This window comes from Strongylocentrotus purpuratus, unplaced genomic scaffold, assembly GCF_000002235.5.
Source record: "Strongylocentrotus purpuratus isolate Spur 01 unplaced genomic scaffold, Spur_5.0 spur5_scaffold_14, whole genome shotgun sequence".
NCBI lineage: Eukaryota > Metazoa > Echinodermata > Echinoidea > Camarodonta > Strongylocentrotidae > Strongylocentrotus > Strongylocentrotus purpuratus.
Genome location: NW_022145599.1, coordinates 29073603 through 29091531, shown reverse-complemented (window position 1 = coordinate 29091531; position 17929 = coordinate 29073603). Strand labels below are relative to the sequence as shown.

The 17929-nt window shown below is 34.7% G+C and overlaps 1 protein-coding gene across 5 annotated transcripts in view; it reads left to right on the top strand.

The window, feature by feature from the left end:
• LOC755388 (uncharacterized protein C16orf96 homolog) overlaps positions 1-15499 on the top strand; it is a 31561-nt gene extending 16062 nt beyond the window's left edge. The window contains exons 8-19 of one of the 5 annotated variants that reach the window (XM_030984643.1): positions 1193-1315; positions 2090-2164; positions 2903-3013; positions 3407-3579; positions 4331-4390; positions 5108-5209; positions 7702-7842; positions 8517-8522; positions 10971-11078; positions 12124-12174; positions 12881-12980; positions 14412-15499. In XM_030984643.1, the coding sequence (XP_030840503.1) occupies positions 1193-1315; positions 2090-2164; positions 2903-3013; positions 3407-3579; positions 4331-4390; positions 5108-5209; positions 7702-7842; positions 8517-8522; positions 10971-11078; positions 12124-12174; positions 12881-12980; positions 14412-14780 (1419 nt within the window). In that variant the 3' untranslated portion in view covers positions 14781-15499. Of the gene's footprint in view, positions 1-1192; positions 1316-2089; positions 2165-2902; positions 3014-3406; positions 3580-4330; positions 4391-5107; positions 5210-6222; positions 6466-7701; positions 7843-8516; positions 8523-10970; positions 11079-12123; positions 12175-12880; positions 12981-14411 lie in introns of all 5 variants that reach the window. The other 4 variants (XM_030984642.1, XM_030984644.1, XM_030984645.1 and 1 more) reach the window with 4 other exon arrangements.
• The last annotated feature ends 2430 nt before the right edge of the window (positions 15500-17929 follow it).

Genomic DNA, 17929 nt, shown 5'->3' with positions numbered 1-17929 from the left:
AATATCACTGGGTTTTTGTGGTATTCAAGGTACTGGTATTATGCACTGTTGTGTAGATATGGTATCAGTATGTTGCAATTTTCCCTTGTTTTATTGATTAACCCAAGCTTATTGATCTTGTAGACAATTTTGTTCCATTTTTAATGATTTTTTAAAAAGTTTGTGGTGTATACCGTTTACTGAAACTCTTCATCTTTTATGGAAAATGATGTTCATTGTCATAGCAAACTACAAATATGCGACACTAACACCATTGTCTATATTGCGTAGATATCTCTTTAACTATACATGAACACAGCCAGCTTTATTCAGACGTTTACCAATAACATGTCCTAATTTTGATTCATAACGACAATTCACATCGTTTTACTAACATGAAATAACATTGTTTTCAGAATACCGTCCCAGAATTGTTACGTTATATTTTGTAAGCCTGTTGTATAACTTCATTGAATTTCTCAATTTTGTCCAAAATTCAGCATTAAGTGTTTTTCGAACGCTTTTTTCAGTTTAACATAACAGTATTCAAGCTACCACCCACCACTTCTTATGATATTCTTTTATTCATAAAGTCAGTGAATTTGTTCAGTGTCTGTAGCTTTTAAATTCACTTTAAAAAAAAAAAATTAAAAAATCTTCAATACACGCTCATTGTCAAATTAAAAAAGAATATAGCAGCTTAATTGTATAATCTGAACGAAAGAAATAATTTAAATTTCTTTAAAAGTATGTATCTTGTCAAATTTTAAGAATGGACCTTAATTCATCGATGATGGGAATAAGACTTTTCATTATGGTGTTTTTTACCATGAAAACCATTTCAGCTAGTAGATTTCTTAGATATTGATTTAATGCTACGTTTTTAAAGTTTCCTACTTCAACGCACACCAGAAAATATGCAAAACGTGTACATGATGTAGGTACATTCAATATTCACCAAATGTCTAAATGGGACACAATACTAAATTTTCACACATTGGGTTAAGTGTGTTTATTTACTTTGAAGGGAGGTGCATTCACAATTGGCACGCCATTTTACTGATTCTGTTTTTATCAACCGATATCTTAAATGTCTAAATGGGACTCGATACTAAATTTTCACACATTGGGTTAAGTGTGTTGTATTTGCTTTGAAGGGATGTGCATTCACACTAGGTTGATTGTGTTTTTATCACCCGATGTCTTATTACAGGATAGCGAAGGCCTTGAGAAGCTACAGGATGCCCTCTTCCAGCTCCAGGCAGAGGTGGATAAACTCAATACATCCTACGTACATCTGGTGGATGAGCACAACGTCAAACAGAAACATATCGATGTAAGTACCCCCAAAGTACATGTTTTGAATTTTGAGTTTGAAGTTTCATTATCCAAACGTAAAGTACATCAATATAACAGTCAAATGTGAATGTTTAACATTGAAAGAATAAATGGGACCAGAAAAAAAGTATTACCTGTAAATGCTAATCATGTCTGGTACCACTAGCACAAAAAAGTATCACAACAATGAATGAGAATGTAATGAATAAATATGAATGACTATTGAATACATACTTGAGCTACAAGCTATTCTACATCTAGGCTAAAATATGTTCTGTGATTAAATACAAAGCTTTGGTATTTTACACTAAATAAAAAGATAAAGAATTATATAACATAATATTTATAATAAGGCAAGAACCTTGGTTCAAAGTTAAAAACAATTATTCTATTAACATATTAGAGTTCTATGAAAGCATCATCACCATCTACACATTTGTCTCCTCCTGGGGGGGGGGGGGGGTTCTTGGTACTATTCTCCATCTTACTCTATATTGTTTCCGATCCTTCAAAGCAATACAAAACTCAATTATTTATTGACACATTGAAATGAAGTATTATTTCTCTATCAATGTACAGGCAATAGTTTCAGTCATCATCAGTGATATTAGAAATATTCCTGTAAAATAAGAGACTCAATTTGATAGCTGGCATAGGTATATGTGGGTGTATATATAAAATCTTTTATACACATTCCCTTAATGCTTGTTATTCAATTAATCTGCATATCCTAGTCATTGATGTATGACTTCCACTCTTTATCTTGTTCCAGGCTCTTTACACATTCGTTGATCGTCTGCAAGAAAACAAGGCTGACAAGGAGCATGTCATTATGGAGATTGATGTGGTAAGATTCCTTTCAAATATTTATCTAACATGATTGCTTGAGAAGTCAACTTACAGTGTTTCAGTATCCTTGTCCATTGTATTTTTTGAAAGGTGTGAACAATACAATGACATATTACATGATGTGAACATGATTTGTATGGGATATTCAACAGGGTATTGAAATTGTCCCTGAGTTGATCTTCTAAAGTATTTGCGAACGTTTTTATCTGTCATTCTTGATTGAGTGATACTTGCAGCTGCAAATTTTCATTCTTTTCTACATTTCTGCAAGAAATGCAAATTCATGACTTCTTGCTGTGGTCATGTTTTACTTGCAATTGTTCTATCTCTCCATAAGTTCTCTATTATCTAATAAAGAGTTGCTGAATGGGTTTACCATAGAGGTTTTATTAGCCTTAAGTGTAGCCACCATTTCACAATGAAGACATTGTTTTGCCTTTCATATGCATATTTTGATTTAAATTTGTTTGCTGTCAAAGGCTGTAAGTATCTTCAAGAAACACAGATACTTGAGCCCCCATAAGACGGACCACCACTTAAAAAATTGCCTCCATATTCAACCATTCATATCTTTATCTATGTATCATTTAATAATAATACATCAGATTGTAAGGCGCCAAATCCACTTGACAATCGAATGCTCAAGGCGTAGTTATATATATGTTTCAGTATTTATTTAATTCAAAACTACACCGCATAATTAATTATAATATGTCATGGCTATCATTGTTCACAGAAAGCAGACAAGCATGCATTGGATAACAAGGTGAGCCGGTCTCACTTTGACGGCGCTGTTGATGAGCTTTCCAGGAATCTTAACGATGTCATGGACAAATTAAGCGGCCATGTAAGTACAAATTACAAGAACATTTTCAGTGTTTATTATGATATTGTGATTGATATTGTGTCACAGATAAATTAACTGGTCATGTAAGTAAATAGTTAAAAGAAATTGCCATATTTTTAGTTATTTTTAATTGATGTTGTGCAACTTTTTTGTTATTATCAAGATTTGTTCATGTTTATGCCAGTAAGTTCTTTGAGTTCACTTGCAAACCTGATTAATCATTTCTTATTCCAAGAACAGGCATTATATCCAACAATATTTAGCTACCTACCTTTACATGATTGTACATGTTTATATGCTGTGACGTGGCTCATTTTTATCGTTTTTATCATGTGAACAGGGTGAGTAATATCTCACTCAAATTATGTGGCATACCCCTTATTCCTACTCCAGAAAACTGCCTGGGATTCTGCTGTTGGTGGATTGAAACTGGACATTGATAACAAGCTTGACCGCATGGAGCTTGACCCACTCAAGTCATACCTTGATAACCGCATCAAAACGGTCAGCTCAAAATATGTCAAGAAAGAGGTCGAGACTGGAGAAGATGCAGCAGGTTTCAGGAAGTGAGTTTTTATTTCCTCATGCTCATGTCTTGCTTCACTTTTTTTTTTCTTGTTCTATGTTCTTGTAATCTCTCTCTCTCTCTCTCTCTCTCTCCCTCACTCTCTCTATCTTTCTCTCTCTGCTACTCATCTTATTGTTATTTATTGTTCTTGATCTCAATTTGTGGATCAATCTTCTCCTTCTAATTCTTTCTCTCCTTCATTTGTTTAACGTTTCTGTTTTCTTGTGCTTCCACTTTACCCTCGTCCTTGGTGTCTTCTTCTTCTTCTTCTTCTTCTTCTTCTTCTTCTTCTTCTTCTTCTTCTTCCTTTTCTTCTTCTTCTTATTCTTCTTCTTATTCTTATTCTTCTTCTTCTTCCTCTTCTTCCTCTTCTCCTTCTTCTTCTTCCTCTTCCTCTTCCTCTTCCTCTTCCTCTTCCTCTACCTCTTCCTCTTCCTCTTCCTCTACCTCTTCCTCTTCCTCTTCCTCTTCCTCTTCCTCTTCCTTTTTCTCTTCCTCTTCCTCTTCCTCTTCCTCTTCCCTTTTCTCTTCCTCTTCATCCTCCTCCTCCTCTTCCTCTTCTTCTTCCTCCTCCTCCTCCTCCTCCTCCTCCTCCTCTTCTAACTATTCTTTTTTCCTACTTGTCTTTCTAATCTCATCATTTCCCAGCAATTGTGTCTGTTTTGTAGCTATCAGGGTGAAAGAAATGGATTTTTTTTTTTTTGTCTTTATATATTAAGAAAAAACTATCACTCTGTTTTTTTTTCTAGGCCTCTGCAGAAGTTCCACTGTATATCTTGTGACAGGCCGTTGGACATGTCCCCTCAAGCGTAAGTATACATTTGGCAGCCAGGGTTTGTCAGACAGTGCAGACAAGTTAGATCCTCTACTGAATGTTCTAATAAAAAAAATCATAAATATATGTAGCAATTAGATGGGGTAAAATCTTCTTCTCATTTGAAAAATTCTTACCATTATTCTATAATTCTTTAATGGGACACCATGTTTTTTGCAGAGTTGCTTAGAATATTCATGTTAGTTTTTCTTATCTAAACATTTATGGAAAAGTTGCAAAGTTTGTTATCAGTTGTCATCAGTTGTGAGTTCACTAGGTTATCTAAAAAAATCCTTACCATTATTCTATAATTCTTTAATGGGACACCCTGTTTTTTTGCAGCGTTGCTTAGAATAGTCACGTTAGTTTTTCTTATCTAAACATTTATGGAAAAGTTGCAAAGTTTGTTATCAGTGGTGAATTCACTAGGTTATCTTTAAAAAAAAAGGGTATGAATGGGAGAAAGTATCTGTAATGATTTTTGCAGGAGGAGCAATTTATTGTTGATTAAAAAAGATCTAAAATTGACACTTTGCTTCCAAACTTTGTAAAGATATTCAATACTGCTGTTATCAGTCTGGAACATACAATGTATGAGACAGTTTAGAATTCCTAACTCATGTTCAATATTTCTTGGATATAGAATGTGACAATTGATGCCCCATACAGTAAAGACTGGTGACTCATTTTTCCCATATTGTTATCCATCCAGGCCCATTGCATCATTACCAGAGAGTAAGGGTTTACCAAGCAACCGAACTGGAAGGCCGTACACGACCTTTGAACTTGAGCAGATCAGAGCTGCACAGAAAAAGTGAGTAAATCAACATTTCAATAGCATGCAAATTACATCAAATTGTAAATGCTTTATAGAAAAAAGGTTTTCATGGTGCTGGAGAAATATTTTAAAAATATTTCATCATCTACTAGCAGTGCTTTTGTGAGAGGGAAAATCAAACACCTGCATGCGCATTTGTAATTCATTTCTTTTCTGTGAAATTGTGGGCTCTATCACATTTCCCTCGTTATTTCTTTCTTTAACCTTGCTTAATTCCTCCTTGCTGTCTCTCTGTTTACATGTATCTATTATATCATATTCATTTTCCATTTCTCATATTTCATCTTTTCCTAGAATGCGTTTATGTCCCATGTGAAATGTATACTGTGAAATTACCATAACTATTCCCAAACTTTCCTATCGTCCTAAACGTCACATTTACTACTGCTTGTACTCAACTCACTTTAAATCTTACATTATAGCCTCTCCTTCATCTATCACGATCTAATTTCACCCTGTACGTGTTGTAATTAGTTTCTTTTGTTGATATATAGTACATGCACGCATCACTCTTATTCCTTACTGCTATCTGTCTGTCTGTCTCTTTCTCCCCCTTTCTCCCTCTCTCTCTCTCTTTCTCTATCTCTCTCTTTCTCCCTATCTCTCCCTCTCTCTTTCTATCTTTCTCTTCCTACCTGTCCATTCCATTCGCATTCTATTTTTCACTCTTTCTCACTGCTTTCATCTTTCATTTTCTTACTTTTCTCTCACTTTATTCATGCTCCTTTCTCTTTCTCTCTATCTCTCTATCTCTCTCTTTCTCTCTCTCTCTCTTTCTCTCTTTCTCTCTTTCTCTCTATCTCTCTATCTCTTTTTCTCTCTCTCTCTCTCTTTCTCTCTCTCTCTCTCTCTCTCTCTCTCTCTCTCTCTCTCTCTCTCTCTCTCTCTCTCTCTCTCTCTCTCTCTCTTTCTCTCTCTTCCACATTCTCTTTCACGCACACACACTCTATCTCCCTCCTCCTCCTCGCTTCTCTCCTTCACTAACCCAGCATAAGGCCGGATAAAAACGTGCAGCACTACGAGCGGGCCCTGTTCAGGCAGGAGCTGGCCCGACGGCGCAGGCACGATATCCTTGCCTACCTGGTGCACTATGATCGGGGTGCCATCCCTCACAGGCACACGCTAGAGGTTCTAGGGCCACAGGGCCAGGCCAAACAGGGCACCAACATGCCACCAGTTACAGTAAGGAATCTCCAAGACCTGCCCTCATATGGCTACAAGATAGTGGATAGGTGGGTCTATTGAATTAAAAAATTGGAAATTGGAAAGGCGATGTTGGAAAATTTTCAGATTGAATTATTAAAGAATGCACTAATGTACTGTAGGCAGGGATCTATAATAATTTATTTTCAGGGAGGAGTACGGATCGCAAATTATAAGGTCTGTACACATTCCCCCCCCCCCCCCCCCTTCTAATAATGTTTCAAAAATTAGGGGTCAAGATTTGAAATATGATACCTAAATGTAGCATGTAACAAGAACCTGTTAGTATCGAGCCCTGCTATATGCAGGATTTAAGATTTCTCTCAAATAGGGATTATCTTCTTTAGATGTGGACCCATTTGTACATTTGACTGCATATAGTTAAAAAAACATACAAATAACCAACCCAGTGTATGACTACAATATAGTCAGTAGGTGGGTCTACACTAGTGAAAAAGGCAAGAATTGTATTGTAGAGGTTATCTTTTGAAGATGTGGACATATTGATAACTACCTGTGCTTTGACAAAAACTCAGCATACATATGTTGTAACTTCAAAATAGTGAATGGATGGGTCTATGCTAGTGAAATTGTTCATAATTTTACTTCAGGGAAGGGTCAGAAGGAGTTCCTGATATGGGTTATCTTTAGTAGATATGGATACAATGATAACTACAGGTGTGTAGAAAACAAACAACAACAACAAAACTTGGCATGTAGATGACTACACAACAGTGAATAGGTGGGCCTTCACAAGTAAAATTAGATCAGAGATTTGTAAATTTGGGGAGAAGCGATTTTTATCCTAACTTTAGGTCATCTTACTTAGATGTGAACACATCTATAAGGTAAAAATAAAAAATGCAGAAATCTGAATTTATTTGAACAATGTATAATAGAAAGTTGAGACGCTTAAATCTGGAAAGCAAAGTTGTCATGAACAGGGGCTTGTTTTCATGAACGGGGGCTTGTTTTCTTTATAACTTCTTCCATCTTTATCTATTCATATTCATTATATTCTATATCGAACATGCATGTGTGTCATCATTGGTGGTTGATATCATTTTTCATTGGAACTTTTCATATTAATTGCATGCTCCTTCATGTTTTCTCTCCTATTGTTTTGCATGCTGCATGGATATTACATTCTTTCATTTCAAACTACTGCATGCAACTCTCCATTCCCCATTTCATTATCACCAATCTCTACTCACACTCCAAAACCGAAACATCCCCCTTGCCCAATCCCTGATGCCCTCATATAGAATGGCCATGTCCTTCCCCCCTGGGGATGACCTGCCCCTGATTGAGGGCACCCAGTCCCTCATCCCTGGGGAGTTGATGCGGTTAAGACACACACGTCAGATGACTGATTTCCTCCGGGGGTCTAGTGCCAACGCCCAAAGGTAGCTTGCGTGCTCCACCCAGAGATTGAGTGATAACCATGGTGTGTTTGCAGTGCTTTAATTCCTTAGGACTGTGCCCATACAGCAGATATTTAATCATATTCATCTAATCATGTTGTGATATTCATATAGTGTTAGATCTTACATTACGTTTCGTAGCATAGTAAGATATCCCACCTTTGTACCCAAACTTAAGTTTTTCTTAAATCATAGTACTTAACATTCTTTGCATTTTCATTCTTTTGTATGATGCTAGATACTTAATTTACAGGTTTATTAATATTGCATTTTTTCAAGAGACTAAAGAAAAGAATTAAAAAAGTGACAAGTATACAATTGCAATTCATAATCATCAATAGCGCCATATACAAATAAAACATATAACATGCAAATAACATTGTTTTAATATGTTAATGTAATCATGCTTATAAAATATTCATAATATGTTATGAAATAATGTTTTGATAACAAGATTTGCTGTGGAAAAGCTTTTGAAGCTAAACTAAAATATGCATAGTTTGACACTGCAAAGCATCAATCACATAAATGAAATGATATGAGTATCCCATAGTCCTGCACGTATTGACTTCATGGCTTTTGTTTTTCCTAACTTATATTATTTTGTTCTGAACATATTTTATCTTTCTTCGCATGGATGTATATTTTGTTCCAAGATGGCGGTAAGTGGTTTTATGTGTGAAAGCCAAATGCAACTTTGGTGTGCTTGCCTTATTCATCTTGCATGCTATCTCAGTCTTATAAAGCTCTATTTTTATTGCTCATTCCTATCAATTTTTTTGTTTTGTTTTAATTCATGTAGGTTGGAGCAATCTCTGATATTTTTCTATCCATATGGATTTTTTGTTCAAGCACAGCACAATATTCTCATGTCCATTGTCAGCCATTGTACATGTACAGTAATAATAATAATGATATTTAGCTTTTATACAGTACATGTATTTTGAAGCATAATGAAGTGACAAATGATCATTCGTGATTGCAAGGATGCACAATGGTGATTTTGGGATGAGTAGGATTTTGTGTGTGTGTGTTGTTAAAGAATTTTAGATTTCCTCTTATTTTTTTAAAGCATAATGGTGAACAGAACTGCAATAGTGTGTTGTTCCTTATTCATCTTCATTACACAAAGCAATCTGTTTGTTGTATATGATACACATCTCTTTAAAATAATTGCATGGACTTTTTATTGTTTTTACAGTTTATAGAATGAAATTGGATGATTTGCAGTTTGGGTGCATCTTGGTTTAAAAAAGAAATGTAAAGTGAAAATACATGTAGAACTATTCTGTGCCATCCAAGCAGTTTGCGTATCCGATTTGAACATCTACCGGTAGTTGTAGAATTCATTTTTACACATAAACATATAATACATGTAGCTGCTACATTATATACTTGTAGATGATAGATTCTATCTGTGAAGAACAAAAAATTAAAATAAATAATGATCCTATATAGTATATAGATGTAGATACCCCGTTATGTTAAATTGACTGTATATGTTGTCTATCAAATTTTTTGGAATAGAAGATACAAAGTAGAAAAAAAGAAGAAGGAAGTTCAGTTTTATGATGTGGGGTGCATGTTAGTGTGCCATTCATCTCTTTTAATGCATGCGCAGGAAGTATTTGCATACGTGTGATAGATTATAGCTGTCAGGAGACAAAGTTTTTAAAACTTGGTGATTTGCATACTTGTGTGATATTTTAAAATAATTTATCATCACATCCACCTTTTGATAATGAGTTTAGCTATACTTGTATATTAATAGATGAGATCGTTTCCCTTCACTCTGTAATCTTATAGACAGTTCCAATATGTAGCATCCATTTTAGAATCCATTTTAGAATCGATCCTACATGTACATTACATATATAGCTACTGTAAACATATCCATTTACATATGTTAGATACCATTTATGTGGGAAAAAGGGAATTATAGCAGTATTTCCAATTTTCCATCATTCATTTTCTTCATACATGTAGAACGTCAGTTGTACTTATTCCTGAACATATGATAGTCATTATACTAGTCACATCACATATATCACAACCTTCACTTCATATCTGCAAAAGCACAATGCATGTCCCAATTAGAGTCAATTTCTGGCATCATTAGTGATCTCAACAGACACGATTATGTAATCACTGAATGATGAAGGTCATAAGGGAATCTAAATTTAGTTTGAGACTCAAATTGTTAGGAGAAAACATATATTCAATTTCGGCTTCTTGAAAATCTACCAGATTATCAATAGACAAAAAATTGAACACATTTTCTGCCCATTTGGTTATACTTTATTTTTATTAAAATATGCATATGAAAGGAGAGTGTCTGATAGGTCGAAGTGTTTTTTTTAAACTTTCAGTTATACGAAAAAAATCAACATAGAATCCATTTCTAGACAAATACTAGAAAATAATTGGACTCTTATTTATCTTAAAATATTTTCATCATCCAATGTATATGTTAAGTTACCAATGAAGATACCCCTTACAGAAAACTTGGACTAACTTTCCAAACAATTACACGGTGCCTTTTAGTTTTTCATGAATAATTTTTCAGCTTTTGAATGATGAGATTCAAACTGTCGAAAGGGAAGCATGAATTCTGTGAAACTTTTCTGTTTTCATTGCCAATGTAGGATGCAAACTAAATGCTGTGTAAGGTTTTTGGCTCATCAGTCTGAATTAAAGTGTCTATAACATTGCCTCAGATTCTGAAACAAAATCCTGGATTTAGCTCATGCTGCAATGATAATTATAAACCTTTAGGTCAGTCAGGAATTCCAAGACTTTAACAAGCCTGGCTGATTTTCAAGATATTTATGATTGGATTTGAAATTTCAGAATTCCTTTTTTTTATAACACTACAGTCTATTGGGGAAAATGAGTATGGTGAAACCAGTCACTCAAAGATTTTTACCTTTTGAGGCACTTCATGATCATTTTGAAGCACAATTTTTAAGGGCTTCAAAATTATAACATATCACAGACACTGATAACACATAGGGCCATGCATTTCAGATTCAACATTGTTAAACGATGCCTTTAATATTTTTTTTTTCTGCAAATCTAATCTAGTATTTTCTATCTCTCATGAATTACAGTGGTAACTACCAGGATGTCCCAGACTACTTTGTAGCCAGCCGTAGCTGCGGGGGAAGCCATACAATGACCTTCCCTCACCGGAGAATCACCAGAGTCGCTCAGACAACGTAAGCCACTTATCTCTTACAGTCAAACCTGTGTGTGTGTATTGGGTTTTTACAAACGTGTATCAATCAGATATGATTATTTACGTCTGGGAGCCGACCTTTATAACGTCACCATCCAAAAGACGTGACTCATTTTCGAACTTACGTCCTCGGCTGAATCAGTTTGTAACTTTCACTGTTAGCTGGATTACAGGCGCACGCCACAACACCTGTCCCATGCAGTGGCCACCTCTATATAATGGCCACCTGTCTTAGTGGCCACCTCTATATAATGGCCACCTGTCTATAGTGGTCACCGATATTGACCTATATTGATCCCTCAAGGAGGAAACGTGTGTGGAAGAACCTGTCTAGAAAGGCCACCTGTCTATAGTGGCCTCTTTTTCTGTTTCCTTTAGGTGGACTTATAATAGACAGGTTTCACTGTTTTTCCTTTTGTGTAATTGATTCTTAGATGAATTTGATGAGGGATGCAGCATGAGAAATAAATTATTTCATGGGAGGACATGGAAGATATATTATGAAAATTGAATATGTCTACTCATTAGTATTCCTGACAAGATTTAAAATGTGAGTTGTTTTTCTTGTTGAAAGCATGTAATCTGAAAGTTTTTGGTTGTGACTGAGATCTTTGCTCACTCTATGAGGTATCTTAATAGTTAAGCATATGAAATATATAAATTTATATGATTTTCCTATACATAACAACTCATTTTGGATTGAAGTAAATCCCCTCTCGATTTATAAGCAAGAAGAGTTTGTTGCAAGCCACACGTTGAATCTCGTAATCTACATTGCACATTAACAAGACTTATTTCACAAATAGTGGTGACGTAATTCACGACTTATAAAATTAGAAATGAAGTATATATTTTCCATTCTGAAATTTGTTTTTCACTGGTATAACTTTACAAATCAAGTTAAGAAGACTTGCATGTTGTTTCATCAGTAACATGCAGAAGAAAACTTTTAAGTTTTTTTTCCTCCCAAGATTCTAGTAGCTAAGAATGAATGTCTTATTTCTTCACCTTGTTAATACCAACAGGAACAGCATGGTCACAACAACTGAAGATATAACTCCAGTAGTCAATGGAAGGTAAGCAAAAAGGCAGTTTCCTACCACCGTGCGCATTATGAGGCTAAAACGAAGCCATTTTAATGTTTGTCAAAATCTGTTTTTGAACAAGGAAGTATACCAAGAGATTCTTCCATAATGTTGAACCTGAAGTTTGATTCATGCAACACCTATTTACTGCAGAAAGGCTTTTTATCAGATCTTTTGGTGTAAGTGAATCAAACTAAGGATGAGTCAAGGTGCTATAGTAAGGAAATACTATTCACAAATACAAATAATCATATGAAGCACATGTAAATTGTTTACGTCATTTTAAACACTATATTTTTATGGTATTTTCCAGAAAACCACATTATTTTTCTTCTATTTTCTTTTGAAAACTCTACAAAAAAACACATTTTAGGTTAATGATTTCGAACGCGTGATGGATGAAAAATACATTCTGAATTGAAAATAGTCAAAAAAACATATTTTTATGTGTTTTTTTTTTTCACTATTTTTTCACTATTTTAAGACTATTTTTAGACTGTGTACATGATGTGTGTTTTTTTCTCCCGTAAATTTTGAAACGGTTTTTTCTTTCAGAATCATTTTCTTTGAATTATAAAATCTACTTTTTTCATGCAGGATGGAAGAGTTTCTAGTACATGAATTGATTTTGTTTTCTTTCATGCAGGATTACTGAGCACTCACTAAATGATTTTTTTTGTTTTATTTTTGATTGCAGGGTTGAAGCAGACATACAGGGTCAAGACGGTCATATATACAAGGCTCGGCTAGATACCGGTCACATGACTGAGAGATTACCAACCCTTACACAACCAAAGGTTAGATATTGTCATCATTACTCTGGCTTGAATGTAGAGGAATGGAAGCCTTGAAACTTGTAACTTGCATGTTTAAGTATAGAACAAGTCTGAATACAAACTTCTACTTTGGCAAACAAGACAATACTATCATGAAATCTATAATACTTTATATACCTCACTTAAGAAATCCAGCCATCTGATTGGTCGAATTGCATTCATAAACTTCAACTGTTCCTGTAAAATTCCCGGTAACCATGCTTAAAACATTTCAATATTTTTAATAACCATGGTTATTAAAAAAATAGGTCAGTCTCCATGGTTACCCCATAGGTTTACATGTTAAAAATGGTTTGAGCGATGGAGGATACCATACGTGTGCGAAAAATTGGTCGGCAATTTCAATACAATTGAATCTCGATCGATCTTACCGACAATTTTATCTTGCATTGTTGACATGAAGACGAAAATTAACTCTCAAAAACAAAAAAACAACATCTGCCGATAGATCTTGATCTAAGTTCGTGCCAATATGCATTGCAAAAGTAAAAGAAGGGTCCGTTTCATGGAGCTTTTGCGAAGCATCCCTCACGCGGAGCCGTTTTCAATCCATTTTAATGTATATATTGGAGAAAACTGCCAAGCATGTTAACGGCGCGCGATAGCCGAGTGGTCTAAGCGTTGGTTTTCGATACACCTCTTGTTGTACGCAAGAGTTCGAATCCCGTCTTCGACAAAAATGTAAATTATTTTTTATTTTTTATTTTTTAGTCTATTTTTTTTCGGCATATAAAAGTATTAATGACTGCTTTAATATTCGAGAAATAGTTGTTTTCATACGCTCTCGGGAAGGTTACAATTGGGCTATTCCCCTCGGCAAGCCTCGGGGAATAGCACAATTCTAACCTTCCCTTGAGCGTAATAAAACAACTATTTCTCTCAAAGCAGTCATTAATACTATACTATTTCATGCATGTATGTACTGTATGTGCTAACATTGTTCTTAATCTGTAATTAGCATGTACACATCACAATTTATAACTTCTGAAGTTATGAAGTTCTTATCAATAAAGGTAAATAATGAGGTACCAACTGTTAGTTTTTATACATTTGGACAGTGTCTGTAATCCCCCAAATCAGTGTCATCAAAGTATATGATTTTTGTGAATATATAAACAAAAATAACTATCAGATAAAATGTGATAATAGAATACAAAGAATAAAAAGAAAACTAAATTAAATGATAAACAGAAGAATTAATGCTGTTTATTAGACCAAGGATTGATATTAAATATTTTTTAATCAGTTGTTTATATTCATACGATCTTATTTGCAGTATTTAATGATATATCACTTTACACATAGCTATCATTTTGACTTTTTTATACTCATGCATGTATGTACATGGGGATTTTCATCCACTTTATTCATGAACTCCTACCTTATTTACAGATGACTACCGGTATGCGAGCCAAGTCCCCTCGAGTGAGCAGTGCAAGGGGACGGCGTAGCCTGCCACCATCAAGGCAAGCCCCTGAACCGCTGGACAACAACCCCCTCCAATCCAACGCAATATCAGTCCCCCCTCACTCCAGCTCGGGATCAAGACCACCTAACCGCCCCACCTCGGCTAGACCAGGATCGGGGGGCAACAAACCCCCCTCCAGCTCCTCAGGAGGGCGTGGCTCACCCGTCACCGCCCCTGCAAACACCGAGGTGGATCAGGGGCTACCCCCTCCCCCGACAACCCCCAGGGACGCCCAACCAGAACCGATTACTGTACCCATACCCCCTCTAGACCCTACACCTGACCAGTCATAATGTATATATCCTTTTTATGCCTGTTTCAACCAAAGTATCTCACTCCAAGTGAGTTTTCATAATTTTTTGTAGAACCACTAACCGTCCACTTTCTGCATTTCCATTTTTAAAACTAATTTTCATAGCAGACTTTCAATACCATGTGTTTCCGTCCAAGTGCCTGTAAATTTCCTGATTTCTTGTTTTGAAAAAACTTCATAAGATTGTACATATGTTTTGAATTTTCAGACTGCCTTTTTTTCCCGAAGAAAATCATGAGATACATATAACAAAAATTTGCACTTGGTGTATAATAGAAATATGCACTGTCACTTGGGTTGAATTTCTTGAAATTTGTCAGCACAAATCATGGTATTGCAATTGAGATATTGGATTGCTTTTCTACGCACATATGATATCTCTTTTATTAAATACAAATCACGGATTAATTAAAAGATTTATTTTCGTCTTTCCACAAACTTATATGTTTGTAGTGTAATAGAAAGAATATAATGTGCAAATGATTCTGGCATTATCAAATGTGATTTTACACTTTGTACATAAAAACAATATCACGGTATTACAAATGCATCATGCTATTGTAAATTTGAGCATCATTGCTTCTTCATAATGTGTTATTTCTATGTGATTCCGTCCACTATGTCCAAAGTAATTTATTTCTTGTGCCTATTTTTCACCAGATGCCTATTTTGTAAATACAAACTGCCAAATTATATCTATATATTTTATCAAAGGTGTGTTACATGAAATACTGCAATTCCATCCATATATGCCTTTTAGATAGAAAATCATGATAGGAAGATTGCATGGAGAGGGAGGAATGGAGAGAGAGAGAGAGAGAGAGAAGCAAAATCTATCGACATGTATGTAGGTGTATTTTCAATCAGGTTCTGTGTTTTTTCTTCATGATACTTGTGTAAGTGAAGAAAAAAAATTCACACAGGGCGAATTAATTTGATTAAAAATCTTATTAACTTATTTACCTTACTAATATTCCCTGACCTTTCTTTGCTATTCTTTTTCATTATTACATGAATATTTTGCCTTAATTAGAGGTGATAATGTTCATGTTGATGTACATGTACATGTACCTCCTGTGTAGATGCACCAGATATGGACCTATTTCTTCTACATTCCAGTTTTATGTACCGTATATAACAGTGTATAAACCGCACTTTTTTGCCGCCGAAAAAATTTCAAAGTCGGGGGTGCGGTTTATACACGGTACACCAAAAAAAAAAAAAAAAAAAATCCTAGGTCCCTACTGTTTTTTAATTTACAGTACCGTAATGATCTTACACACAAAAAAAAAAAGGGCGAAAAAGAGGGGTGCGGTTAATACACGAGGGCGGTTTATACAACGTTATTTACGGTAGATGTTTTTTTTAAGGTTACATGTTACAACTCTTTATATTTCTTTTAAGTTTTCACAAAACTGTTGAGAGTGATTTATCTCAAATTGGTTTGATTTTATTCAGCAAACTATGTATGTTTTCAATTATTTATGTAGCAGGATGTAATCCTTAGAAAAAAGAAGTGGTATATGAAAGGCAGGGTATTCTACCGATACTACTTCAGATTTATGTATACTGCCATCTGTTGCTCATAATGTCTCAATGTGTTGACAGCCATGTCCCAAAATGCATCACCAACTGCATGAAATTGCTCTCTTAATGCCTTCACCTATAGACGGTAGAATTGAAAATACATTACAGCAGTGTTAACTATGTTGGTCAATTATAAAATACCCTGCCTGTAAGGGACATATTCTCTTTCTGATTTTAAATATGGCTTCATTTTTTATAATCACTGCTGTCAGGCTGTTTTTGAGAATTCAGACAGCATTTCTTACATTGCTGAGATACCTAAAAAAATATGAAATTTTACACTGAAAATATGCAAACCTCTTTGCTTGACATATTTGCCATGGCTAGAAACACAGCAGAGATATTGCACTAAATATGATTGAAATAGAAATCAGGTTGAAAAGAAAGGCCCATATAATAGAATGCCCTGTGACTTAATAGAAACCTGTCATTGTGCTATTCTCACATGTGAATACAAAAATAATCAATCAATATTTTTTTAGTAAAAAGCGTTTGTTGTGAAACCAGAGAAATTTGCTGTCATGAAAAAAATAGTGACACTATAATTTGTTTTTTGATAATTGATTGTCAGCTTGTTCATTTCTTTTTGAACGTAGACAGGTTTGATGTGTGATTGCTCAGGGGCCTGTTTCATAAAACTTGTTATCTATAACAAATGCTAAATTTCTATGATAAATTTGCTCTCAGCCAATCAGATGCCATGATTTCAGTAGCTTATAACAATAGTAATGTAACTTGTTATTGATATCAAGTTTTATAAAACAGGGCCCAGATTTGGTGTGAAAATATTGCATTTTTGGAAAAAGATCATGTTGTAAGAATTATGTGTAATCATGTGAATGTAACATTTCATCTACAGTAAATTTTCATGAAATGTGCATCTTTTGTAAACAACTCTGGTAGTGATGTTCCATAATTGCCACTGAGCACCCATACTTAGCACTAGCGGAGAGAAATTTTTTATTGTGAAATATTATCACTGACAGTTTGATAGTTGTACTGATGTATTAAATACAGGGGGGTGTTTCACAAAGATCCTAAGTCGAACTTTACCCTAAGTTGGACTTAACAATTATAAAAAGCCGTTAGCATCTTTGAAAATATTTTGTAAAAGTTATTTTTAAAGGCATAAAATGTTGATTCAAATCAGTCATATTTTCTATTATCAAGGAGATTTCATGTTCTTGATGTGGAATTTATGAAAAGTCTAAAATACTTCAATTTATGCTTTTAAGTACATGTATATTATATTTTAAGGCTACAAATGGCTCTCCATAATGTTTAAGTCTAACTTAGAGTTAAGTTCGACTTACGAACTTTGTGAAACACCCCCCCCCCCCCCCCCCCCCCCCCCCCCCCCCCCGATGTTGTAGTATGATTATTCTGATTGAGTGATGCTCAAACAGGGTTTAAAATCGCCTGAAAACTTTTTCTTGTGGGGTTATCAAGTCTATGCATCATCAAATTTCATGCTACATTCTGTTCAGTATGACACTTTTCCTGTAGAAAATCTGTAATATATCTATTTATTCTAATCATGTT